Source organism: Nyctereutes procyonoides, unplaced genomic scaffold (assembly GCF_905146905.1).
Source record: "Nyctereutes procyonoides isolate TBG_1078 unplaced genomic scaffold, NYPRO_anot_genome, whole genome shotgun sequence".
NCBI lineage: Eukaryota > Metazoa > Chordata > Mammalia > Carnivora > Canidae > Nyctereutes > Nyctereutes procyonoides.
The window spans coordinates 69,981,870-70,008,047 of NW_026575049.1; the positions used below are offsets into that span (position 1 = coordinate 69,981,870).

The following is a 26,178-nucleotide window of genomic DNA, read 5'->3' on the forward strand; positions in this document are numbered from 1 at the left end:
CGGCCGGGCTGGCCGGGAACCGGGGGCCCAGGGCAAGGACCGCCGCTGGGGCAGCTCAGTGCCAGCGATTCCGTCCTTCTGGCCTCCCTCTGCCCGGTCCCGCGTCCCCTGCGTTCTGGTTTGTTTCTTTGCTCCCGTGTAACTTTCTAAGTTGTCTCGAAACATAAGATTTACTTTGTGACCATTTTAAGTGTCCAATTCGGGGGCGTTAAGTGCATTGGTGTCGCTGGCCGTGGCCATGGCCGTTTCGGGCTTTACACCGCCTCTCTCGAGGCACGTGGATTCCTGGGGGACCCACGGGCCAGGGACACGCGTGCACGTGCGGGCGACGCGCTGTGACCCGCGGGGCAGGGCACTCTAGTACTGCTCCTCCCCGGGGACCCCGACCCGCAGACAGCGACCGCAAGGGCATCACAGCCTCCCTGCCAGGACGCTGGGGGACCCGGAGGGGGCCTCGTCCCTGCCTGGTCACCCACTGGCCTTGCCACGGAGCTGCCAGCGGGGGATGACGGCACCTGCCGCCGCGCCGTACTGCGGGCGCCCTGGGGTGCAAGCCCCTCACACCACACCTCGGGTCTGGGCCCTCCCGGGGCGGCGGTGGGGGCGCGAGCCCTCGGGGAGGCAGGGCGGTGGCGGTCAGGGGGCTCGCGGGAGCCCAGGCTCCAGGTCCCAGGGACACACTTCGTGGTCTCCCAGGATTTCACGCACAAAATACAAATTCAAAGGTAAGACGTGAAGATTTCCAAGGCTGCAACCGCAGAGCATCACAGCCCACCCTCGGGACGCGGGTGGATCCTCCCCACGGCGTGGCCAGCCCCGGGGCACGGTGGGAACCAGTCGGAGTGTGTGACACCTGTCGTTCCACAGAGAGGGCCACTGGGTCTCTCCCCATGATCGGAGCCGCAGGGAGGTTCCCTTGCACACCCGCGGAATCCCACGGGCAGCAGCAGCCGCCCCGCGCTGCCCCCCCAGGGGGTTCGGCCACAGCTGGTGTTGATGAGGGGGAGGCCTCTGCTCTCCAGGCCCGGCCCGCGGGCTCATGCCTCAGTTGGTCCCACCGTCACCCTCGATGCCGCGTCTCCCGGCCTCCCTGCCACCCGCCCCCCGTCCCCCTGCAAACACGTGGTTTCACAGGAGGCAGCGAGGCCTGCAGGGGTGAGGCTGTCCCAGGCCCTGGAGTCAGCACGAGTCCAGGTCCGCCCAGGCCCCGGCTGGCGCCGAGTCAGCACCGCACTCGCCCTACCTGCCACCCGCCGGGTCCCGGCCACAGCCCCAGGGCGCACGAACGGCAGACCCCGCAGGCCCCAGCCAAGTCCATGCCTCTGTTCTGGAAGCGTCTGCTGCCTCCGATCCCCCCACGGCAAGCGGGCAGCCGGGTGGAGGCCGTCCAGGAACGCGTGTCCCGGCAGGCCCTGCGGCCCGACCGAAGCACACGGCATCCTTTGGGGGCACCTGAGTGGGGAGGGCACCGGCGCCACCACGGCGGCTTCACGGCCACACAGGGCTCGGATGGAGGCCGCCGCCCGGCCACGGGTCCCCTCGCCTGCCACAGGCCCCCCGGCGGCTGCCTTTACATCATTCCTGCCTAAGTAGCTGCAAATAGGGGGATCCCTGAATCACGGACTTCAGGAAAGAGAAAAGGGGAAGCAGTGAAGTGGGGAAAAAAAATGACCCATGAAAGCTGATCCCCACCCGAAGAAGCGTGGACGCCCAGGCCGGCCCTCGGGGCAAGGACTGCGGTGCTTAGGGCTCAGCTGTTTCCGAACTTAAAGTTTCCAACAGAAAGTCAAAAAAGAGGCTCATCCATGTGTCCTGTGGGTTCACAGACCGGAGCCACTGCGCAGCCTGTGCACTGACGGGCCGGGCTGTCGTGAGGTGCTGGGCCCTTCGTGCCCTGGGCCCCCGGGGCAGCCCCACACCTGCACGCGGGATCGGGACACCCTCGTGACACCTGCTCTGGCGCCCAGTCGGGGAGAAGCACCTCAGGCCCCCGGGAACCCCGCCCTGGCGTCTGGCAGGCTCCGACCCAGGCTCCAGCCCAGTCCAACTTGGGGTCCGCTGTTCCCCCCAGAAGTCTAGAGCTGCACGTCTCCTCCATATTAAGATCCCATGAGCCAGGGCGCCCGAGCCAAAGGGTGAGGGTGAGGCTGGTGTCGGGGGACAGAAGGAGGGTCCTTCTGGAGGAGGATGCCCGGGTCCTGCGGGTCAGGAGCCAATGCAGGCGGAAGAGGGGTGCAGAGGGGGAGGGTGGGTGCTGGGGGTGCAGCCAGGACCGCCCCCCCCGTGGCCTGGTACCCAGGGCTGGACGGTCATGAGGGGCGCAGCAGCAGCGCAGAAGGCCGTGGGTACCGAGAGCGAGGGTCCCGCAGCAGGGCTGAGGTCTACTGAGGACTCGCAGGGGCGACCGTGTGGGCACAGCAGGGCCTGAAGGGGCCACGCGACACCCGGGCCTCGGGGACAGGAATTTCATCCCACATCAAGCTTTACCCGCAAGCGCGGCGCGATTTCAATGGTGCAGCGGACTCTGGGACGGGGCCTGACCTCAGGATTCTTAAACCTAAGAGGTTTTGGCTCATGTGGCGACGCTGGTTTCAGGGTAAGAACCGAGTAGAAGAAAGAGAAAGAGGACACAGCGCGGTTGGGACCAGGAGGCGCTGGAGGGACGGGGGGGGGCAGCGAGCTTGTCCCCACAAAACTGCCCACCCACGTCCCGGCTGGCGCGGCGCACGGAGGTCGGCCCACGGCTCCTCTCCACGGAGGGGCCCACGGCTCACGCTTGCCCGGCGCCCAGAGGCCTCAGTGACACCTCGGAGGGTGTCGGGCCCGGCGGCACAGGGATTTGTGGAAGAACTGGCCGGACGGGATAGGGACGCTCTGGGGACAGCAGGGAGAGCGCAGAAAATACGTGACGTGGGAATGAATCACCCCGGGAGACAGGCCTGCGGCACAGAGCGCCCTTTCTTTCGCCGTCCCAGCATCTGGTCACTGCTTTTACAGGGCAGGTGGGACCCGCCCCCCGAGCAGAGTGTCCCCCAGGGAAGTCATTTGAAAGGTCTGTCGTGCGGCAGGTGGCGCGTCGCGATGCAAACAAGCCAACTGTGCGTGGGGAAGGGGCGGCTTCCGGTTACAGACCCGGGCCCGTGAGGTCCTGACCCCTTTGCCCAGACGCAGCTGCGATGTGGGACATGTCTCCTGTGCCTCAGGGGCCTCCCGCCCTGTCCCCACGTGGCTCCGTCCCAGGATTCCCGCCCGTGTGTCCCCGCGAGCCGCAGTGTGAGCTCCGGCACTGACCACGTGCCCCGCGGAGTCTCCGCGGTCAAAGCAAGTCCAGGAAGACGGTACCACCGTGCTCCCATTTTGGAGGAAGTCGGGGCGCAGGGGACGAAGCATGTGCCCCAGGTCACCCAGCTCACGGGGGACGGGTGTTGCAGGCTCAGCCCACGGGGCCCGACTTGGCTCGCACTCCTCCGTGAAGCACGGGGGACGCACACCAGCCCCCCGTGTGCTCTCCCGCGAGGGGACAGGCACACGCCGTGACACGGGGGACAGAGGCCGGGAGCCCGAGCCGCGGGGTCACTGTGGGGGGTGAGCCCTGGTGCTCACTTCCCCGCCCCGCCTCGCGGGCTCTGCGTCTGTGGATGCCCGAGCTGGGCCCGGACGCCTGCCGGCCTTGAACTCCGGGCACCGGGGAGGGTCCAGGGCCGGGGCCGGGGCCGCGGGCGGACACACGACCGCACACGCACTCCTTGCAGGTGGGGCCCTGCCTTGGGCAAGGATCCCACGGAGCAAACCCGGCGAGCGAGCTTGCTTCTCCGTCACCGTCCTTCAGGACGTTCACGGCAAACGTCAGCGCGGAGCGAGGCCCTCATCTGGTCCTCCACGAGCTCGCCCCAGCTCCGTCTCAGCACCGCCTGCACCTGCTCACGACCCACGAGGGATGCGCTCGGGTCAGCGGGCCTGGCGCCCGGCTGCCCTCCTGACGACCTGGGGGCGTCAGTGCCGAGGCCACGGGACGTGCCTAAGGCTGCACCTCGTGACGACGACATCACGGAAGCCGGTGCTGCCCGGGTGCTCCTAGGGGTTCCCCGCACCCCTGTCTACGCATCTGCAGATGGGGAATAGCCGAAGTACTGAGGGGGGACCTTTGGGGTCCCGGAGACGAGATGACCAGATGGGTGGCTCGCGCGTGACCCTGGGCCATTTTCCTTCCTGACGCAGTCGTTAGGTCAGAGCAGGAGGGCGCCTGCCCCCCACTCAGCCCCCCACTAAGCCCCCCACTACTGCCGCCTTTGCTGCCAGGCCCTGGCCGCGTCCCGTCGCCAGCCTTGCCCAGCCCTTGGCATCCTCAGTCCTACATAGGGACAACGGCTGCTCACGTGGCCTCTGCAAGGCTCCACGAGGGGAAATGTCGCATATGGAGAAACAGACCGTCCCACACAAGAGCAAAGGGGGTGGGATGGGCCCCACGATCGCAGGTTCCCACGGACGCTGCCCTGCACCCGACCCCAACCCCAAGCCCCGTGTTCAAACGCAAGGTCGCCTCATCCCTGAGCTGCTGCTCCTGTTGGCTTCCGGGGGGGCTGGGGACCCACAGCATCATCCACCCCCCACCCCGCATCCGAGCCCAGTGCCCCCGCCCACCCGCCCCCTGCCGATGCCCCAGCTCAGGCCTCGTCACGCCTCCTCAATGTGCCGCGCTGACCTGCTCTAAGAGAACCCGACCTCCAAAACAAGGAGCTTTCAGGGCAAAATGTCTTTATCCAAAAAATGGGCTCTTGAGGATGCGCCCCGCATCACGTCGGGCAGGACCAGCCCCGTGTGCCCCCCACGCAGGTCCACCCTTTGCCCTCCCTGCCGGCTGGAGGGTCGAGGCTGCTCAGTCAGCCACGGCTGGGCCAGGGCCGAGCGGTGAGGTGCCAGGAAGCGGTGGCAGGCGGGGCGCGGGAACCCCGAGCCCCGGACAGCAAGGCTACGCGGGACTGTCCCAGGGCAAAGCGGGAGCGGGCACGGGCTGGAGCCCAGGCCAGGCCAGAGCGGCAGGGGTGCTGGCTGCACCTGCAAGGACCAGGTGGGCCCGGGGAGTTGGCACCCAGCGGCCAGGAATCTCAGAAATGGAATGGCAGCTCTGGAAGCGTCCACCAGGACGCGAGGGCCCTGCCCCGTCCACGAGGTCCGTCCCCGTGCCGCGTCTCCGTCCCCCGCCAGGCCCTGCCCGGACCTCGGAACAGCGCAGTCGGCCCCGTAGCCCCCGTCGAGCCAGGCCGAGCTCTGGGCCCCTCAGGCCCCAGCACAGCCACCCCAGCAACTGGCGCAGGAGCAGGCGCTGTGCTGGGAGGAGGTGACAAAATAAGCCATCCTTGATTCCTGCACGGAGCAGCCCGTGGTGACAGCTCCGGCCTCCCCGCTGCCGCTCCTGGGACACCCCCAGAGCCACCTGCAGATCGCACCATGGCGCCCGGGCCACGACCAGGAGCAACGGGACATGGGGGGACTCCGGCCCGGGAACGGGGGGCGGACGGAGCCTGGGGCTCTGGGGCAACGCCGTTGGGAGGACTCGCTGCAGCACGCGAGGCCCGAGAGGGAAGCAGAGCAAACAGAGGAAACGCGTTCTGGGAACTGCAGTCTGGAAGAGCTGAGGGGAAAACACCCTGCAGTTCTTGTGACCCCTCATTTCTCAATCCGCAGCACAGTGCTTCTCCGGGGCCCCGGACGCGGGGAGGAGGCGCTAGGCGGCCTGCCAGGACAGCCCGAGCAGCCCCCCCACTGGCAGCGCCCCGCGGCTCTGGACACCTGTGGGGGTGGATCCCGCCGCCACCACGACTGGGGCACTGCTGCTACCGGGGCAGGGAGAGCAGGGCCGCCACACACGGGATCCGCGCCGTGCGGGGTCCATAGCGCACGCGGGTGGGAGGCTCTGCACCTGCCGGGCGGCCCTCCAAGCGCAGGGCGTGCAGCCTCAGCCCAGACCCAGGGTGGCGGCCCTCGTGGGAGCCCGTGAACGGCCTCCAGCCGTGTCCTGCTCATCGGCTCGCTCTCCTTTAACGGATGCTCCCCCCAGGGATTCCCTCCATCCTTACGACTGTCGGTCTCCCCGTGGGAACCCGAAGTGCCCGGGCTGCACGGCAGGAAGCCCACCCCTAGTCATGAGATGGGCGGAGCACAAGCAGCCCCTGATCCCGGTGGTTCACGGTCTCGGGGTTCCGCAGAGGCTCAAGAGGGTCGGGAGGGTCGGGATGAGAAGGAAAAGGGAAGAAGAGGGAGCAGCGGAAAGAGGACACTTTGCACAGGGACAGGTCAGCTGAGGCAAGAGCAGGAGGGTGCCCAGAGAGCTACGTGGGGGCCGCCCTGTGCGTCGGGCCGGAGGGGAGCGCAGTGAAAAGAGGGTGTCGGCGGACACTCGGCGTGCCCCGAGGCATTGCCTAGGAAACAACCAGACTCAATAAATGAAGGTGATGTGAGAAGCAAACCCGCAGGTGAGACGGTACAGCTGCTCGGGGGACAGCTGAGTGGTTCGCGGCAAAGTGCAACCTCGTGGGACCATGTGGTCCAGCAGCAGAGCTTCTTGGTATTGACCCAAGTGACCGAGAACTCGGGTCCACAGGGAAACCTGTGCACACGCATGCAGCGGCCTGACCGCCGACACTTGTAAGGAGCCAGGAGGCCCCTCGGGGAGAAGGACAGACCGTGGTGCATCCAGACACTGGAGAACTGGACGCATCATATTACGTGAAATAAGCCAATCCAAAGGGGCTCTAAACTGCGAGTCCGACTCTAGGACATCCCGGAAAAGGAAACATACGGAGACTGAGAAGACGCGTGGGTGCCAGCGGTGCAGGAGGAGGGGCATGGAGATCAACAGGGGAAGACGGGGCCTCGGCCAGAGCAGCGACCCCGTGGGACTCACGACGGCCGGGGGCTCGTCCGCCACACGTCCCAGAACGGACGACACAGAGAATGCATGCAGACTGCGGATTTCAGGTTAAATTCAACGTTAAAAAGTATGAACATTTTTGTGTGTGTGTGTGGTTTTGGGGCGCGATACCACTTTTCTCAGCAGTTTGGGGTTTCTCCTTCTGAATGTTTCTCTTGTAGGCTCAGACCCGAACTCTTCCCGCGAGTACTGCCCACACCGCAGAACAGGATGGTCCGCCCTTCAGCCGTGACTGTCGGCCGTCAGTCATGACTCCAAATGACCCCGTGGTTGAGTCCGTGGGGCCGATCGGTACTTCTTAATGCTCTTCTCCGGACTATTATTATTATTTCTTGAGCACGGCTGGCCCACAGCGTCACATGAGTTTCAGGTGCACGCACAGTGATGTGACCGCTCCTAGAGGTCGTGCTGTGCTCGCCGCCAGCACGCCTCCGCCATCCCCATGAGACACAGCAGATCCCACGGGTCTCCTCCGTCTGCTGTGCCTGGCGCCCTGTGACCACAGTCACTCTGTGCCTGGGAGTCTGGACACCCCTCCGTGCCCCTTTTGCCCACACCCACCCCCCTGGAAACCGCCCATTTGTTCCCTGTACTTATAGGCCCAATTCTGCTGCTTGCTTGTTTGTTTGGTTAGAAAAACATTAACTTTCACTAATAACAATGTGCTGACATTGGCTCGTCGATTGTAGCACATGTACCGTCTCAAGCGAGAGGGTGATAGTAGGGGAAGTTATGGGAATTCTCTGTACTTTACACTCAATTTTTCTATTAAACCTGAAACTACTAAAAAATAAAGAAACAAAAGTCCATTAGAAAAACAGCCGGTGACGATTCTAACACTATGAAGCTGGATTATTTACTCTACGTTCCAACGTGTCCCGTCCTGGGGCTTCCCTAAGTTCAGGGAAAATGTCCTCCTGGGAAGGCTGTGGCGGGGACCTGAGGCCTTGTGAAAACCAAGGAAACCCGGTATCGCGGTTCCGGGGCCACTGGTCTTGCTCCGGCAACTCCTAACGTACGACAGGTAGCACGTCATGGACACGCGGTCTCAGCTGAGGATGGGCCGTGAACACAATCTTCAAAGCTGTCCACCGGCTGTCAGCTCCGAGGCTGAGGCAGCAGAAAACAAGACCTGCTAGACGGTGGTTTCACCCAGTTTCTTGGCTCTCTGGCTACATCTGAGCGTGGGCTCCCCGGTGGGTGCCAGGCTCGGCCTTGATCGGACCCCAGTGAAGCCGCCGTCACGGAGACCGCCTCCACGGCCCTCCTCCTGTCCTTGCAAACAGTAATTCAGGCAGAGAAAGAACGAGAGAGCACGGGGGGGGGGGCTTTGAATTGCCCAACATCATCCTTCCGGGAAGACCTCCCAGCAAGGTGCTGAAGCAAGCGGCTTCCCCTCTGTCTCCAACACGGTCATACGTGGGCTTATCTCCTGTCTCCATGGTAACAAGTGACGAGTCGGGGGAGATGGACTTTCTCAGCTGGCTGAACCCCGGGCGCCGAGAGCAGCGCCCGACATGGGGCGACCTCTCGACAGCACCTGTTGAACGAATTCGGTTCCTTTCCGAGCTCAACCCGTCGGACCATCCGGAGGTGGTCAGGGAGTGCGACCCACAGAGGCCAACACTTGGGGTCCTAGCTGAGCAGGAGTGGCTAATGCGGACTCTGTAAAATCTAGGTTCTTTCATTCTGGAATAAGAAGACGCCTGTAGAACGTTTCTGTGGCGGGAGCTCTCCAAGAAATAGTCCAGACACCGGAGCATTTCCTTCAACATGGGATGATGATGAGAGGGAGAGGAGGACGGGGAGATAGAGTCGCAGGGTCGCAACCGGTGACATCTAATGGCGACTTGAACGAATGAGGGAACCAGTCCTGCAAATGTCGGGGGGAAGAGCATCCAAAGCCGAGGGAACAGCAAAGGCCAAGGTGCTGAGCTAGAAGTGAACTCCACGTGTTCAAGGAAGAGCAAGAAGGTGGAACAGGACGGTGGTGGGACATAAGGCTGGGGAGAGGCCAGGGGACAGCCAGGCATCTGGGTTCCACGCTGGACACGTTTGAGTGGAGGGATGACGGGTACTGGATGTAGGTGTCAGGAGCATCGCCTGGGACACCGGGAAGAAGCCTTGTGGGGGCAAGACCGGAAATTGGAAGAGCAGGGATGAGGCCACCGAGAAGTCCAGGTGAGGGGTGAGAGGGGTGAGAGGGGTGGGGACGCGAGATGCGGTCGGTTCCATACGACAGGGTGGAAAGAAGACTCCCTGGCCTTCTCCCGCTGTCCACACCCGCCCCTGCGTCCTCTCCACCCTCCTAGGCCAAGGGCGACCTTCAAGGCCTGGTTCAAACGTCAACGTCTTCCCAAACCTTGCCCGTCCACCTCAGAGGGAGGACCCCCGTCCCTCTCGAAAAACTAAAAAGCAAACATGAAGACAACCAACTGCCTGAGGGCACAGGGTGGAGAGACCCGCCGGCAGGCTCAACACCCACGGCGTCGAAGCCACACGAGTCCATGGTCTCTTGATCCCGATGTTCTCACTTCCCCGAGGGGCTCTCACTGACGGCTCCCTTCCAGTCTGTGCAGCGTCCCCGGGCTCCCCTGGAGGTCTCCACGCCGGGTGATGTGTGTGCCCCGGGGCAGCCCTGGCCGGGGCCTCGGAACCCTGTCCAGGTAGCTGCAGGCTCGGAGCCAGGACCCACGTTCCACGTCCAGGAGGAGCTGCGAGGCGCTGGCACCTGGATGACGACACGGGCTCACGGCCTCCTGGGAGCTTGCTGGGTGCACCCTGCTTACCACGCGCCTCCCACGCGGCCCGCGGGCTGGACTGGGGCCTCCCGGGCTCACGACGGCTGCAGCCACCTGTCGCCACAGCACGCAGGCTGCAAATGGACAGACCACGGGCCTACTCTGGGCTCTGGGTCTCTGCCCTCAACGTTCCGCCTCGGCAGCAACCTTGGCCCAGCCCTTGGCCACCCCCTGACCCCGGGGGACATGCGGCTGGAGACACGGGGCGATGACCTCACTGGGAACCAACACGCACTTTTATGCAAAAGTCAACAACTTTATCTAGAAGGTGGAACAGGGGGTGACGTCCTGGCCCCCAAGCGGGTCCTGCCGAGCAGGGATGCCCCAGGGCCCAGGCCCTACTTCCTTGCTCCCGGGTCCCCTCCCTGGGCGCCTGCCTACCCAGTGAGGAATGCCCCAGGTCAGACCCCGTCACCCCCATCCCCCAGGCCCGCCGGCCGTGAACACAGACACAGCGGCTCCATCCTCAGCCTGCAGACGCCCCCCCCAGGCCAGCCCGTCCCCTGACTAGGGGAGGCCCATCTAAGGGTCGGGTGTGGCTGTCGTCACTGCTGGATGATCCCAGGGTCATCTCAGCTATGTCCCCCCCTTATTGCCTTGGCCTTGGGCTGGGGTGCAAGCCAACGGGCGGGGGGCACTTGGACCCACGGGGCCTTTCTTCTTGTTCTGCTGCTGAACGTCACCCCGAAAGAGCACCGCTCGCAGGAAGAGTGATCAGGTAGCGGGTGTGGGGACGGGGCGACAGCAGCACAGATCCAGGCAGCCCCGCGTGGCCCAACACGCTCCGCGGAAGGCCCGCAGGCCCCCTGCTCTCGGGGCAACAGGGCTGCTATGAGGAGGTGCTGTCTGGGGGTCCGGCGCCGGAGCGGCCGGTGTCCTGGCCACCCGAAGTCTCGGCCTTTCCTCCCCTTACTCTCCCCGGGGGCGGCGGGGCCGAGGACTCGAGCTGGAGAGAGGTCCAGGGAAGGGTCGTCAAGCAAGGTCCTTTAAATGAAACGGTGATTTTAAAAAATCTCGGGGTTTTTTTTTTTTTTTTCTCAGAAAGGGGCCTGTCATTGCGAAAGTCTCCATCAACGCCAACGGGCAATCACCGCTGATTTATACGGAAACTTAATTTTTTTCTCTTGAGAGAAAGAGAGAGACAGAGAGCGAATCCTAAGCAGGCTGCACGCCCAGCCGGGAGCCCGACCCAGGGCTCGATCGCACGACCCTGAGATCACGAAATCAAGAGTCGGACGCTCGATGGACGTAGGCGCCCCAATGTATGGAAACGTTTTTGAGCATTCCTAGACCCCGAAAAATAATCCCTTGGGCGTTTCCGGTACCGAGGGGACGCACCCTGGTCACGGATGCACAGAATAAACAGGTAAGGCACCGATGCTCTGACGCGGCTCCGGGGCAGGGCCGCTGGGGACTGAGGCACGGCGTGTACTTTGGGGGAGTGAGCTTGGCGGGGCCTCCCCACCACCGCTCGGGGGAGCACGCGCCCCCGTAAAGGCTCGCTGCCAAACAGACGCTGGAAGCTAGTTTGCATGTCTCTGGGTCAGCAAGAAGAGGCCCTGGGGCAGGTCGCCCGTGAAAGTGAAGCGGCCGCCGCGGACTCCACGCAGGGCACCTGGGGGCCCGACGCAGGGCACGGGCCCTTTACGTTGCCTCACGGGGAAAAACACCCGCCTTTAATGGGCGCTGGTGACGTGTCACGCACGGCCCCGCTCACACCTGAGGACCCGGATGCCCCACGATCCTCTCCGGGTCACAAGGGCCACAGACGAATGCCCCCCTGGGTGAGGTCCCTGCACACAAGGGGGGCGGGCGTCCCCGGGAACGTCGAGGGGAAGAGCCGTAACGTGGCAGCTGCTAGCAACCGTGCCAACGCGGCTTCCACCTGCAGGGCGGCGACCAGCCAAACGTGTCAACCAAGAAGTGGCAAAGGCTCTGCCGTCTCCTGCTAATGCCCGGGCTGTGTCGCCTGGGCAGGCGAGGAGGCTGAGCAGCCTGCCCGACCCAGGCCTCGGGGACGACCTGCCGAGCTGGCTGGGGGGACGGCGGCAGGACCATCACTGCCCCTGTGCTGAACGCAAACCTTCAGGGAGAGGCTGTGCAATCATTTGGCCTCACGTCGGCCACAGAACGGTGCTTCCTGCACCCACAGCCCTCCGCGAGCGCCACAGAGCAGCAGGACGGCCAGGGCAGCGAGGGCCCCGGGTGCAAATCCTCGGCCTGCCCCGTTGAGGAGCCTCAGCTCCCCTTGTGGAGGGGATAAGCGCCTTATGTCCCGGGGGGTGCGTGGGCTTGGGGGGCTCATGCCCCACGTGAGACCCGGAAAGCATGGCCAGGGCCGTGTGGTGGTAGCCTCCGCTCCCCGGCGGCCTGGCATCGCACCCCGACAGCGCGCTGCCCAGCACATGGCGCCCACCGCGTGCCTCCCGTCCAGCCGCAGACCTGCCAGCCTTGCGACAGGCTGGGATCCCACGCCCGGGGGTGAGGCTCGGGGGTACCAAGCCCACAGGCGCCTCATGACGGTCTGCTCTGTGCATGACTCACGTGGAGCCCAGGTCCCCCCAGACAACTGAAGACCCCCCCCCATTTGGAGCTGGTGGCTCCCACTGTGCTTGCCAGCGCCGGGCTCCGCAGCACAGGCCCGGTGACCAGGGTCTGGGGCAGCCGGGTCCCGATTTGGGCAGCAGCGACCGCAGCCGCAGGGCCCACGGCTGGGAGCTCCACGCGCCTCCTGCTCCCGTGGCTGAGGTCCACAGAGGCGGGGCCGCCTGGTTTGCCATGGCAGGGAGGAAGGCGAGCGAGCCCACGCCGCAGCGGCCGCCCGGCCCCGAAGCCTAAGCCCCAGCTGAGGGGTCGCTGGGGGTCCTGCTGCCGAAAACCTCACGCCCCAAGGAGGATTCCAAACAAGACCTTGAAGCGGTGGCCCGTGTGCAAGATCCACCATCTCGAGGTGCACACGGCGCGAGCCTGGGAACCTGGAGTGACGGCGGGTGCGGAGGGAAGGGGCACGACGCACCGACTGGTCACTCGTGGGCCAAACGGGAGGTTGTGCGCTGGGCGCCCGGCGGCCTGAGGCTCCACCAGGGACGACCCACGGGCCCCGGCGACCTGGAGACAGCGTCCCGCTCACTAAGGAGGGCACGGCGCCGGGCACAGGTGCAGCCACCGCTCCCATCACACTCGGCACCCGCCGTCGGAGGGGACCGAGCCACCGGCGGGCATCAGAGAGGACGGGCACCATCCTTGGGCCAGCCCGAGGGCGCCGACAGCCACACACGGGCGGCATTCAGCGCCGGGCCCCGCGCCCACCTCTCAGGACGGGCGCCAGCCATCGGGGCGGCCGGACAGTCCGCAGCTCCGCTCGCCGCCGGGACGCAGGTGCCGCAAGCCCGTCCACACAAACAGTCGGAAAATCCCCCAGTGCCGGCAATGAAACGGGACACTTCAGAATGCGGGGCTCAGGGGGACACCCCAGGAGCATAATGCTGCGGACCGAGTAAAAATGGAAATGCAGCTCATTTGTGGGACGCGGCCAGAATGGTGCTTAGAGACAAACGGATGTCACCGAATGAATGCTCTAGAAAGAGAAGAATGATCTAAAATCATTGATCTAAAACTTAGAGAAGCAAATTAGGTCTAAAGCACAGGTATGGGGATCCCCGGGGGGCTCAGCGGTTGAGCGCCGCCTTCAGCCCAGGACGTGAACCCAGGGTCCCGGGATCGAGTCCAGTGTCGGGCCCCCCGCATGGAGCCTGCTTCTCCCTCTGCCTGTGTCTCTGCCCCTCTCTCTATGTCTATCATGAATTAAAAAAAAAAAAGGTAGAAGGGGGAATGAGATTTCAAAGAGGGACGGCAAATCCCTTCCTGCCCCCAAGTAGGGGTAATAAAGGAACGAACAGATTCTAAGGCCTTGGAAGACAAGAATAAAGTCGTTTTCTGTCAACCCAAGCACAACACATCCAAGTGTGACCAGCAGAATGAAGGGAACGTTTTCAATATATCTTCTTAAAACTGTTCACAAATCAGTAAGAAAATGACATGCCCTAAACCTAGTCTGATTCACAAGAAAATGAATTCAAATGCTCAAACATGAAAAAGCAGCCAATGTACCAAACGCTGGTTTTTAACAAATACAAATTAAAACGATGAGATACCATTTTGCCAACGCAACGAGCAGAATCTAGAAAATTATGATATTAATCATAGGGCTCGTTTGCCAACAAATAGGCATCCGCAACAGGAGGCGAAAGTATGAATCTGTACAGCTTTTCTGGAGGGCAGATGGTCAGAACGTATTAAATGGGTTGAAAAAAGCGTGTCCCTTTTGACCTCCTAGTCCATTTCTAGGGATCTGGCCATAAAAGATACTGGTAATGATGTAGCTGTAAGAGTTTTCACTTGGGGTTTGAGGATTTGAGTTTGAGATAATCCACATCTCTATCCACAAGGGACGGGTAAATACACAACGGCAGAGTTCAACAACGGAATGTGTGCAGTCATCAAAAAAAGGAGAGGTCGATAGATATATTTGTATTTTTGCCACAGAAAGATTTTCCCTACGTACTGTAAATAAAAAGCAAATTGAAAAAATACCAAATGCCTTTTTTTTTCTTTAAAGGAAAAGGTGAGGGGATTCCTGGGTGGCTCAGCGGTTTAGCACCTGCCTTCAGCCCAGGGCGTGACCCCGGGGTCCCGGGATCGAGTCCCACATTGGGCTCCCTTCAAGGAGCCTGCTTCTCCCTCTGTCTGTGTCTCTACCTCTCTCTCTCTGTGTCTCTCGTGAATAAATAAATAAAATCTTAAAAAAAAAAAAAAAGGAAAAGGTGAGTATATGAAAATCTCTACCCATGGAGAGAAAGAGATCTGATAGGATAGTCGCTAGTTGAACCTAGTAAGAGGAGGTCTCTGGGGAGTCCGATTTGGGGGCGCTTCTTGATTCTTCTCTTTGTAGATTCTGATTTTGATATCGCTTTGGAAGAGGAGCACGTGAGACTTCACGAAGGCCCAGGTAGGGAGGTGCTGGCCAGAGCGGGTGCAGGTTCTCTGAACGGTAAGTGGCCTGCCCCAGAAGTGTGTGTGTTTTGGGGTGTTCTCTGCATGGCTGGGGAGTGGCTGATGGGGCTCAGAGAGAGTCTAGATCCAGGAGGAGTTCCCATCTGTGTGGCCTAGGAGTTTACCTCACCTCCCTAAATAATGCTCAGGCCCCAAGCTTGCTTTCATTCCGGTTCAGGGGCCTATGAGTCATCCCCTGAAACACTAATTATAACACTCAAGGTCTGCTATGTGCAAAAAACATCTGTCATTGTTCAAATTTGCTGGCAGGGAGCGTGAACAGCATGCAAACCGGCCTGATGACATGCTCCCCCAGTGCAAAAATAATAATCCAGAAACTGTTCCAGGTGAGAAGTGCTCCAGCCCGGAGTTGCCACCTGAGCTCAGGGACTTGGAGGGTGAACAGGCTGGACCCTGGCTTATACGCCCGCGCCTCGGAGCCACGGCCCTGGTAAAATTTACAGGTCTTAGGCTTTTTCTTTCTACCAAGAGACGTACGTTGGGTGTGTTTCTGCCGGGTTGGTTCCCAGTGCCTGGCAGGGGGAGGGAGCAGAGTGTGTAATTGCAAACCTCCCATTTATCAGCTTCAGCCGCTTTTGTGTCACCACATTTCGTGCACCATTTAGCCAGTTAATCTCCTGCGCCTCTCGGAAGTGCAGTAATTACCCGGAGAATGCCTCTGACCTGGCAGGAGATGACGAAGGAGGAGAGGTGCGTCTGTCCTTTAAGTGCCCAGGAGAATTGTTTACTGACCTCATTCAAACTTGGATCAAAGGCCCTAAAAGAACCCAAGATGGAGATATGGTGTCTTTGTAAGAATCCAGTTTTCACCTAGACGTTCCGATCTTAAAAAATAACCCCAGAGGAAATGAGCCAACAGCAGCAAAAATCTCCCACAGGAGCACTGGTTGTCTTGTTTCAAACGCCCGAGTAGCATCTAATGGACACACCAGCGAACCTGGAGGTTTTGAAACTTTTTCAAGCTGAAGGAACCAACAGAAAGGAGTCAGCGGCCTTTGCTACGAAGTACAAGGCCGCGCAGCGTCCGACTCAGAAATGGCACTGCCTGCGGTTAGGCAGATGAACGGGTTCCTTCCCCGGGCTCCTGGGCACACTATTAAAATGAAGCCCTCACGTGAATTTGGTTTAAGATTAAAAAGAAAGGTTCCCTCCCCCCTAAAGTGTTATATCCAGAAATACAAACTTGAAAATGTATTTTATTTGGGGGGCCTAGGTGCTTTTATTTAATTTTGCTGTTTGGTAAAGTCACATGGGCCACAGATGCACAAGAAGACTTCAAGTTAAAAGGAGATTATTTATAAAATCTATGCCCAAAATTTAGGAATCCGAATTGAAGAGATTGTGAGGAAGAGAATTACCAATGACTCACAGGGAGGAGAACTTAAACTGACCGCTAGCAATTTCTTTCAAGCCTTCACAAAGCCACTTACATCCATGATATTTCACCTATTCGAGAGCATAACACAGATGGAAGGTTTTAAAGTGTATTTTATAGGGACGCCCGGGGGGGAGGCTCAGCGGTTGAGCATCCGCCTTCGGCTCAGGGCGTGACCCCAGGGTCCCGGGATCGAGTCCCGCGTCGGGCTCCCCGCAGGGAGCCTGCTTCTTCCTCCGCCTCTCCCCCAGCTCTAGCTCTCTCTCTCCCTCCCTCTCTGTCAAATAAAGAAATAAAATCTTTAAAAAATGTATTTTATAAAGCTGATACATTGTTGCTATCAAAACCTTAAAAAAAAAAAGAAAAGAAAAAAGAAAACCAAGGTCCCCAAATACTTCAGAACAGATCAAATCTAGAGGTAAGCCCAGAGAATAATACCACGGAGGGTGCATCCTGGGAATTCAAGGATGCCTCTAACATAAGCGAATCAATAAAAGTCCTCAAAACATCTGAAGAAAACCCAAAACCCACAGCTCATATTATCTCTTGTTTAAAAAACAAAGCAAAATGCCAAATATTTTATTAAGTTGTGAAGAGAAGTACATTTTACTAATGCGATACAGTGGGTTCGTAAGCAGACACACACACATTTCCATATATATGCACGTATAGAGACGTTCTCACAACAAAGTCATCCTCATACTTAACTGTTAAATGATGCAAACCTAGCAGTGAGTCAAGAAAAAACACAAGCACATCTACTGACTTTTAAAAAAATGTTCTTGAAGTTCCAGTCGGCGCGCTAAGTAATAAAAGATAAAAATATTAAAAGGAAGGAGGCAAAGATGTCACTATTCCAGATTATATGATCATGTGCCTGCAAACCTAAGGGAATAAATTGAAGGACTACTAGAATCAACAAAACCCATTACTATATAAATATAAATAAATAAATAAATAAATAAATAAATAAATATATTTTTTAAGCTTTAAATACTAGCAACAGCCAGTTACAATAGAGAGCAGTGGGAAGTGTCCAACTCACTAAAACACAAGCTCTGGGTCTTATTCTAAGCGGATTCCCTAGCCTCTAGGAGCGCCTTCGGCAAACAACAAGTGCTCAATACATGTTTGCAGAACACATGAATGAACAAGTTCACAGTAAGTGCAAAAATGCAAAATAGCAGAACCAAAATAAAATTCTACAGATTCAAGTACTTCTAAGAATTTAGCACGTGATATAAATGGAATTTCAAACCACAGTAGACAAGATAGATTATTCCATAAATAGCAATTGGGACTAGTAAGTGTTTGGCTATTTTTTTTTTTAATGAGATGTTAAGTTGTACCTTACACCATACATGAGAATAAATTCTGGGTACAATAGGTCAACATAATATAAGAGAGACTTAGGAGAGAAAAATAAGCAAATATTTGCTGTATCTTAGGCCAGGGAGGTTTTCCTAAATGTGTAAGTGAAAGTAGAAACCTTATGGGGAAGGCTTATTTTTCTAGTTCCTGCTACATAAAAATAACCTTTTGATAAAAATCAAAAACACCATAATCAGTAAAAGACATACAATAAAAAGGATATTGCAAAGTATCAAGATCCTTTTTATATAAAGTGTTATAAAGCTCTAAGAAAAGGATAATCAATCCATAAGAAAAAACACTGAAAAGGTTAAGGTGTGAACAAGAGGACATGGCCAACGAATAAACTGAGTCACACTAACAAATACTATGAAGATTGGGCAGAGGTCTTTTTTTTTTTTTTTTTCCAATCAACTTGGCAAGTGTTAAAACTAACTTCTTGTGTTAGGGAAGATTCAAGAAAATGGCATTTATACTCTGCTTGTGGGAGAAAAGGCCAATTGCTAGGAATTTATCCTAAATAAAGATGGGCCAAACACTTACGTACAAAAACATCTGTTGTATCCTTTACCTTCTGGGACCTCAGGCATTATGGATTTTTTTTTTAGGCATTATGGATTTAATATCAGCTTGTTACAAAAAATCTAACCAATTCAAACCAAGGCAGGGCATCATGCATAGGGTTCTATGCCTTTCTCAACGTAAGATGTCATGAACCTTTATTCTTTTAAATAGATACATGGTAAATCATTGTACGTCACATGACTTAGGAGTCTCCTTAAATAATTACAGCAGTAGGTACCGGCAACTTGCTACTATTATAAACTGAATCAACAGTCGCCATCCTTTACATTTTGTCTTTGCACATTTAGGCAAGTATTTACGTAGGATCGTATCAAAAGGTAGAACTAATGACCCGAGTTATGCCCCCTTAAGAGTGACGGCCACTGGGATCCCTGGGTGGCACAGCGGTTTGGCGCCTGCCTTTGGCCCAGGGCGTGATCCTAGAGACCCAGGATCGAATCCCACGTCAGGCTCCCGGTGCATGGAGCCTGCTTCTCCCTCTGCCTATGTCTCTGCGCCTCTCTCTCTCTCTTCCTCTGTGACTATCATAAATAAATAAAAATTTTAAAAAAATTAAAAAAAAAAAGAGTGACGGCCACTGCCACACTGCCTTCCCGAAAAGTCGCATCGACTTACGTTCCCAACAACAGCGCGTGGATTCTTCATAACAGTGAAAAATGGGGAAAATCTATAGGGCCAAAAGGGTTTCAGAACGGGTTAAATTATAGTAAATATAGTGAACAGATTACTTCCGGGCCACTAAGAATGATGTAATGACGCTAAGAATGAGTGTTTAATGACATTAAAAAAAATGTTTATCATAAGGGTTGTTAAGTTGCAAAAACAAGAAGTTAAAACAGCACAAGTCCATCAGAAACACAGACGCTTTCAAACAGTATCTCCCTATACGCTCAGCCATATAGAACAAAACGTGGTTATTGCTGCGGGGGGGTGGGACTACAGGTCACGGAAACACTGTTTCTCTCATGTTTTCCAGAATCTTCTAAATGATCTAGAGGGAAAGAATGATTCTGCGATCATTAAAGACACTAAATCCTAATCTATTTTTAAAAAATAACCGTAACACGGGGATTCTGAAGACTAACTGCATCTGTGTTGCTAGACTTCATATGTGACCCCGTTTGATTATTACAACGAAGAGTTTCTCAGTATGGATGTTAACTCTGTGGCCAAGTATTTGCCGACTGAGTCTATCCCCTGGAGAATCCAGTACTGGGCACCCCAACGGGGTTAGCTTAGCTCCGTGGGCTAAGGGCAGAGATGGAGACCTCGGATCTCCGCCTCCAAAGCACCCGCACGCCACCAAAGAGGACAAGCACCGGCCAGGATTGGTCCGCGGCAGGACACGGAGGGACCAGAACTCTGCTGCTAGGGTTCCCAGCCAGGAAAGTCAACATATTCAAAGATTAAAACCAGGAAAGGCAAGGCATTGGCAGGCTGGTGTTCCGTAAGTCATACAAGCCGGGGATCCCTGGGTGGTGCCGCGGTTTAGCGCCTGCCTTTGGCCCAGGGCGCGATCCTGGAGACCCGGGATCGAATCCCACATCGGGCTCCCGGTGCATGGAGCCTGCTTCTCCCTCTGCCTATGTCTCTGCCTCTCTCTCTCTCTCTCTCTGTGTGACTATCATAAATAAATAAAAATTAAAAAAAAAAGTCATACAAGCCGGTTACACAAGGGGGTTGTGTGTCCATCCTTTCTTGAGGAAGCCCTAACCATCTCTCCGCAAGTACTTGAGAAACGCAAACAACAAGGTGGGGGAAAGTGAGAGCTCTTCAGTGTAAGAAAGGGGACAAGAAAGCATGAAAAGCAAAAGTGCTGTGCATAGAATTCACTCGACTAGGGGAGAGACTCCATGTGGAACGGTGTTTCCTCTGATTTAAGGGGGGAAAAAGAGTGATGTGAAACGCTAATGAGCATAGAAAATTAAACGAAACAAAATAAAAGAAAGCAAAAATCAAATCAATTCCATGGCTAACAACCTCAAATTTAAACATATGAGAATTGGGTGCGGGGCGGGGGGAGGGGAATCAAACGATTGCCAAAGGTTTAAGGAAGAACATGCTAGAGTGCAGTAAAACAGGTCCTCCCACAACCTCTCTCAAGACCTTACAATATTGCACTAGCAAATACATAAAATTCCATTTCAACAAACTCCCAACTTTTTCTAAGTCATATTTAATACAACCAATTCATGATGTTTCAAAAGACAACCCAGATTTGTATTTCAAAAAAAAATTTTTTTTTTAATTTACGAGTGAGAGCATGCACGTGCACACAAGCTTGTGAGCGGTGGAGGGTGGCGGGGGCGGCGGGTGGGGGGGGTTGCAGAGGGAAGAGATCTCACTCAGACTCCGCACTGAGCACCGAGCGGGAGGTGGGGCCTGCCTGGATGTGGGGCTCGACCCCAGGACCCTTTGCTTTTAACCAGCTGAGCCACCCAGGTGCCCCAACACTACCCAGATTTTAGAGCTGGTCTGAAGGACTGTGCCTTGTACTTGGAGAGCTCCTCAGAGATGCTTCTGCTGGCCTAGATTTTAGGTTTTCCTGATTCTATGGAAGATTTTTATACTTGACATTTCACAAGGGGGGAAAAAGCAAAACAAAACCAGAAGTCACCATGAGAGTACTCAAATTCTCTATCTAGATGCAATTTTTAGAATTTATTTATTTATTTAGCGAGAGAGAACAAGCAGCAGCAGGAGGAGGGGCAGAGGCAGAGGGAGAGGGAGAGAGAGAGAATCTCAAGCAGACTCTGTGCCGAGCATGGAGCCCGTCGCAGGGCCTCATCTCAGGACCCCAAGATCAGGACCGAAACCAAAAATCAAGAGTCTGACGCCGACCCCACTGAGCCACAGGCACCCCTAGACGCAACCGTAAGCACGTGAGCCTTTAGCACAGAATTAAGTTCATACTTTAAAATGAAGGGATTGAAAGTATTTGAAACGGTAGCAAGACAATGGTCAATTTTGGGCAACCTCCCAAAAAAAGAAAGTGCGACACGCTTCGGGTCAGTCAGCTTCCGTCTACTAACCAAGGACTAGCACAGTTGCGGGGGCAAAGGCCCAGAACGCTCCCGACAATTGAGAGACCTGGTCGAGAGTCCCAGCCCTGCTCCGCCCGGCAAGACGGGCTTCGGCAATGGCTCCTCAACCACGGCTGTCGCTCGGGCCCCCGGACTCTGGATAAAAGGCGGCTGGCTAAGCCAGGAGATGGCCTCACGGCTACCGCGGTTCTCCAAGCGTCCGTCTCTCCTGCCCGCCGGCAGCACGAGCCCCACCTGGACGCGTGGCACGCGTGCAAACCCTCCCCCCTCCCGCTGGACAGCCTGGTGCACCGAGCCCGCAGGTGGCCGGGACTCAGGGCGCTGCTCTGCAAGGTCCTCAGAGCTTTCCCGGGTGAAGCCGAGCACAGGGTGCCCACTCCGGCGCGTGGGTCTCGCCCCGTGTCGGCTGACCCAACCTCCACGTCCCGCCGCCCATCCCTTTCAGCCTACAGAGTAGGACTTTGTTCAAACACACTTTCAAAAGGCCCTCAGAGATAGGCCTAATGGAAAAGTCAGCTCGTTTTCCTACGTTACCATAGTAACAAAGCATCACTTGCTCCTGCAAGAAAGGTCCCCTTTGCAGGGGACACTGAATATTTACAGAAAGATCTCTTTATCCTAGGAAACCAAGTTTTGGAAAAGCAAATACGGGAGACTCAGCCTCGGAGGCTTCCAGATGCACCTACGGCCCACGTTCTAACTCTCCCCACTTGCGGCTGCCCACCGAGGACAACACGTGTCCTGGGCAGACCCCACCTCCCCCGTTGGCTCTGCAACACGTCACTTCCACGTACGGGCGAAGATGACCATCTTGGTTCATGCCCCCTACTCGGCCCTCAGTCCCCAACGCACAGGGCCGCCCACCTGCTTCATCTCTACCATCCTCACGACACTCAGGGTCCTAATAGGACCCTTCCGTGGGCTACACCCAGCCCCACTTCTGGGAGCTGCCAGGAACGTAACCATGTTTACTTCTGGGTTACAAAACCTATTTCATCCTGTGTGTAGTTCTCTCTCTGTATAGTTTAGAAACAGCTTCTGTATTCACCACCTTATCTGATGCTCATTACAACCTGTGAGGTGGGTGCAGGTTTTTTTTTTTTTAATTTTTTTTAAATTTTTATTTATTTATGATAGTCACACACAGAGAGAGAGGCAGAGACACAGGCAGAGGGAGAAGCAGGCTCCACGCACCGGGAGCCCGACGTGGGATTCGATCCCGGGTCTCCAGGATCGCGCCCTGGGCCAAAGGCAGGCGCCAAACCGCTGAGCCACCCAGGCGTCCCTGGATGCAGTTTTTTTTGTTCCCACTAAGAAAACTGGAGCATAGTGTGACTTCAATAAACTGACCATCGAACGTTAAGGAGGAAATACAAATGTTTTGCATCAAAAATTAAAGAACCCGTGATGCCCAAGAAAACAATTCCAAACTTTGCTTGAATCTCATTCGCTCCTGGCAAACGAGACTCCGTAAAATCATTAAGTAGGTTTTTAGGTTAGCTGATAATTCCCGGCTTAGGAAGGGCGGAGATAAAACAACCTGTCCCAGCTACAGAACGGACACAACCTGCTAGGACATCTGGAATTCTGTGGGGCTCAAAGTCGTGACAACGATGATGATGATGATGATGACGGCATTGAGGTGACTGCAGCTCTTATGACAAGACACACACCGTTCTATGCTCACGGAATATATTCAACCGCCCTGCCTGTGAGCGGCACCGGGTCACAGAGGAGACACACAAAGCACAGAAAAGCGGAGTCACCTGCCCCGGATCACACACGCTGCTCGCCGCTCACGGAGGAGGACGTGCGGCAGGAGCGGCCAAGCCCCCGAGAGGTGTGCCCGGCCAAGGACGGAAACCTGCCAAGGAGGGCAGCGCCACAGGGACCCGGATGACGTTTCCCGCGCTGCCATTTAAGGCACCGTCTCCGCTCGCTCTCCGCCAAAACATCAGTCAAGGCTCACACTCCACGGAATCCGTAATCCGGAGCATCGGCTGCGACTCCAGACAACCGGGGCCCTCTCAGACTGTCCCTCCGGGGGTTAGGAAGGAGGGGAGCGATCTCAGTTTTCCAGATTTGCTGATTTGCCCGTAACTGCCTTCAACTAATTTGAGAAAAATCAGAGAGGAAAGCGGCCCTGGAGGAAATGTGCAAATTAAGGATGCATGTGGCGTCGCTGAGCGCTACTTAGTAATCTAGCAGAAAGCGAGGTGGGGGCAGGAGCTGGAGTCAACCATCGGAACGGATGGCTTTAAAAAAAAAAAAGAAATATAAAATAAAATACCGGCACTCCTGCCTTCTTTTCCTCTGCTTTCCCCCCCACTCCCCCCGCCCCAACTGCTCATCTTTTGGAGTCGTGCGAACCAGCTTTTACATATTGGCCAATCTTTTTAGGCTTACGTTACACATTTGTTTCTCAATGGAGGAAACAAGGGTCAGGTTCAGCTCTTGGGCAAAAAGGCAAAATAACATGATGAGTGCAGGTAGTAGGATGGGGGAGGCGGGGCAGCTTTCAAAGGTGCCCTCCAATCTGCACAGCTTCATCATTTCCTGCTTCTAATTTTCACTGAATAGCCTCAGGCCACCTTGAGATCCTAGGAGTCCATGGAAGACCCAAGTCAACAGCAAGTTCTGGGGTATACAACTGCATGCAACCTCTCCTTCCGGGGATCCCTGGGTGGCTCCGCCGTTTGGCACCACCTTTGGCCCAGGGCCTGATCCTGGAGACCTGGGATGGAGTCCTGCAACGGGCTCCCTGCATGGAGCCTGCTTCTCCCTCTGCCTGGGTCTCTGCCTCTGTCTCTCTCTCTCTTTCTCTGGGTTTCATGAATAAATAAAATCTTTAAAAAAAAAAGAAGAAGAAAAGTGCCAAAGCTGAGAGAGGGGGGCTCCACCGACCGCAGTCAGCTGACATTTCAAACCGTCCAGTCTCCCACACTCCAATAACCCCGGCCGGTACTTCCTACTGCGGGCCTCTGTGCTTCACTTTCCCGTCTGTGAAATGGGCATGGTAAGGCCTCCGGCACCCGTCGGCGAGGACCTCAGGCGGGTGCGCGCTTGGCCCGGGGCACAGCTGCCCTGGTCGTGGGCTGGGCTGGCCGGGAGGCGCGGGTAGGAGGGCGGCGCGGGGCCTCAGGTGGGCGGCGGGGTCCTGCCGCCTTCCCAGGGTCTCGGATCCGAGCCTCCCTCGGAACAGAAACTTAGAAGGGCTTCGGGGAAGGGAGGCTGGGGGCGCCCCGATCCTGCCACCTGTCGGCGAGTGTCGGCGCGGGCGGCGGCGCCCGGATCCCGGCTCCCGGCTCCCGGCTCCCGGCTCCCGGCTCCCCACCCGGTGCTCGGTGCTCGGTGCTCGGCGGCTTCCCAGGCCGGGATCCCCGCCGCCCCCGCCCCGGCTGCGGCCCGCGTCACCGGGAGGCCGCGGCTCTGTCTGCGCGCTGGGGGGCGGGGGGCACCGGGGGCGCGGGGGGCACCGGGGTCGCACGGGTGGGCGCGGGGGCGCGGGGGGCGCGGCCGCTCAGGCTCCCGCGGACGCGGGTCTGGCAACTGGCTCTGCGGGGCTGAGTCCCGGGCACCTGCGCCGAGCGAGCCCCGGCGCCCAAGCCGCGCCCACGACCCCGGCCCCGGCCCCGGCCCCGCCCCGCCCCGGCCCCACGGGGGGCGCAGCGGAGCGTCCGGCGTCCCGCCTGCCCCGGGCCCTCGCTGCCGCCGAGGGCGAGCTCCGAGGGCGGCCGCACCGCTCCGCCGCGGCTCCGGGAAGTTCGCCCTTCCCCGCCCGCGCAGCCCCGGACGCCGGCCCGCGGCGAGGGGAGTCCCGGGGCCCCGGACTCAGGGGCGGAGGGCGCCGGCGCTCGCTGCACCCGCCGTGGGCAGCGGGGGACCCGCGGGGGCGGCCAGGTGCGCGGGGGGGCGGCCAGGTGCGCGGGGGGGACAGGTGCGTGGGGGGGTAGGCGGTGAGCGGGCCGGGGGGGGGCGGCCAGGTGCGCGGTCGGGGGCGGCCAGGTGCGGGGGGGCAGGTGCGTGGGGGGGTAGGCGGTGAGCGGGCCGGGGGGGGGGCGGCCAGGTGCGCGGTCGGGGGGCGGCCAGGTGCGGGGGGGGCAGGTGCGCGGGGGGGGCAGGTGCGCGCGGGGGGCAGGTGCGGGGGCGGCCAGGTGCGCGGCCGGGGGCGCGGGCCAGGGCGGCGGGGGCGGCGGGGCGGCGGGGCGGCGAGGGCTCGGTGCCCGCCCCGCCGCGGATTAAAGTTCAGGCGGGTGCACCGGCCCGGGCCCCGCCGCCTCCCCGCCGCCTCCCTGCTCCGCGCGGCCCAGCCCGGCCCTCGGGCCCCCGCGACCCGGCCGGGCGGAGGGGGGGGCGGGGGGCGGCAGGTGCGGGCGGGCGGGCGGGCAGCTACGTACCCAGCGCGAGCAGGGCGAGCCGTCCGGCCGAGGGCACCATCTTCCGCGGCTGCAGCGCCCGGCCTCCCGCCCCACCTGCGGTGCCGGCCCGAGTGGCGGAGCGGCGCCGCGCTGCGGGGAAAAAGGCGCCGGCGAGGCAAGGCCGGCCCCCGGCGCGGGCGGGCGGAGGCAGGACCGGGCGCTCTCCGCGCCGCTCCCCTGCCCTGCCGCGCGGCCGGCCGGGCGGAAATGGGGCGGCGGTTGCCGTCGGCTCCCCGCCCCCCGCGACCCGGCCGCGCGGACCCCCTCCCGCCCGCCTGGGCGCCCCCACGGGCCCGGGGCGGGGGCGGGGCGGGGCGGGGCGGGGGCGGGGGCGCGCCGGGCGGGGCGGGGCGGGGCGGGGCGAGCGGGACGTGGGAGCCCCGCGGCGGGAGCAGGAAGCGTCGACCTCAGACCCCGCCTCGGAGCCGCCGCGCGGTGCGGGGGGCGCTGCGGGGAGGGGGTCTGCGGGCAGGGGTGCTGGGGGCGGGGGCTGCGGGGCTCTGCGGCAGGGCCTGGGGGCACTGCGGGGGCGCGGGGGGCTCTGCGAGGGGTCTGTGGGCAGGGGCTCTGCGGGCGGGGG

The 26,178-nt window shown here is 58.7% G+C and overlaps 1 protein-coding gene across 1 annotated transcript in view; it reads right to left on the reverse strand.

The window, feature by feature from the left end:
- TGFA (transforming growth factor alpha) overlaps window positions 1–25,828 on the reverse strand; it is an 82,023-nt gene extending 56,195 nt beyond the window's left edge. The window contains exon 1 of the mRNA XM_055328272.1: window positions 25,578–25,828. Within this exon, the coding sequence (XP_055184247.1) occupies window positions 25,578–25,617 (40 nt within the window). The 5' untranslated portion in view covers window positions 25,618–25,828. The remainder of the gene's footprint in view (window positions 1–25,577) is intronic.
- Between the last annotated feature and the right edge of the window lie 350 nt (window positions 25,829–26,178).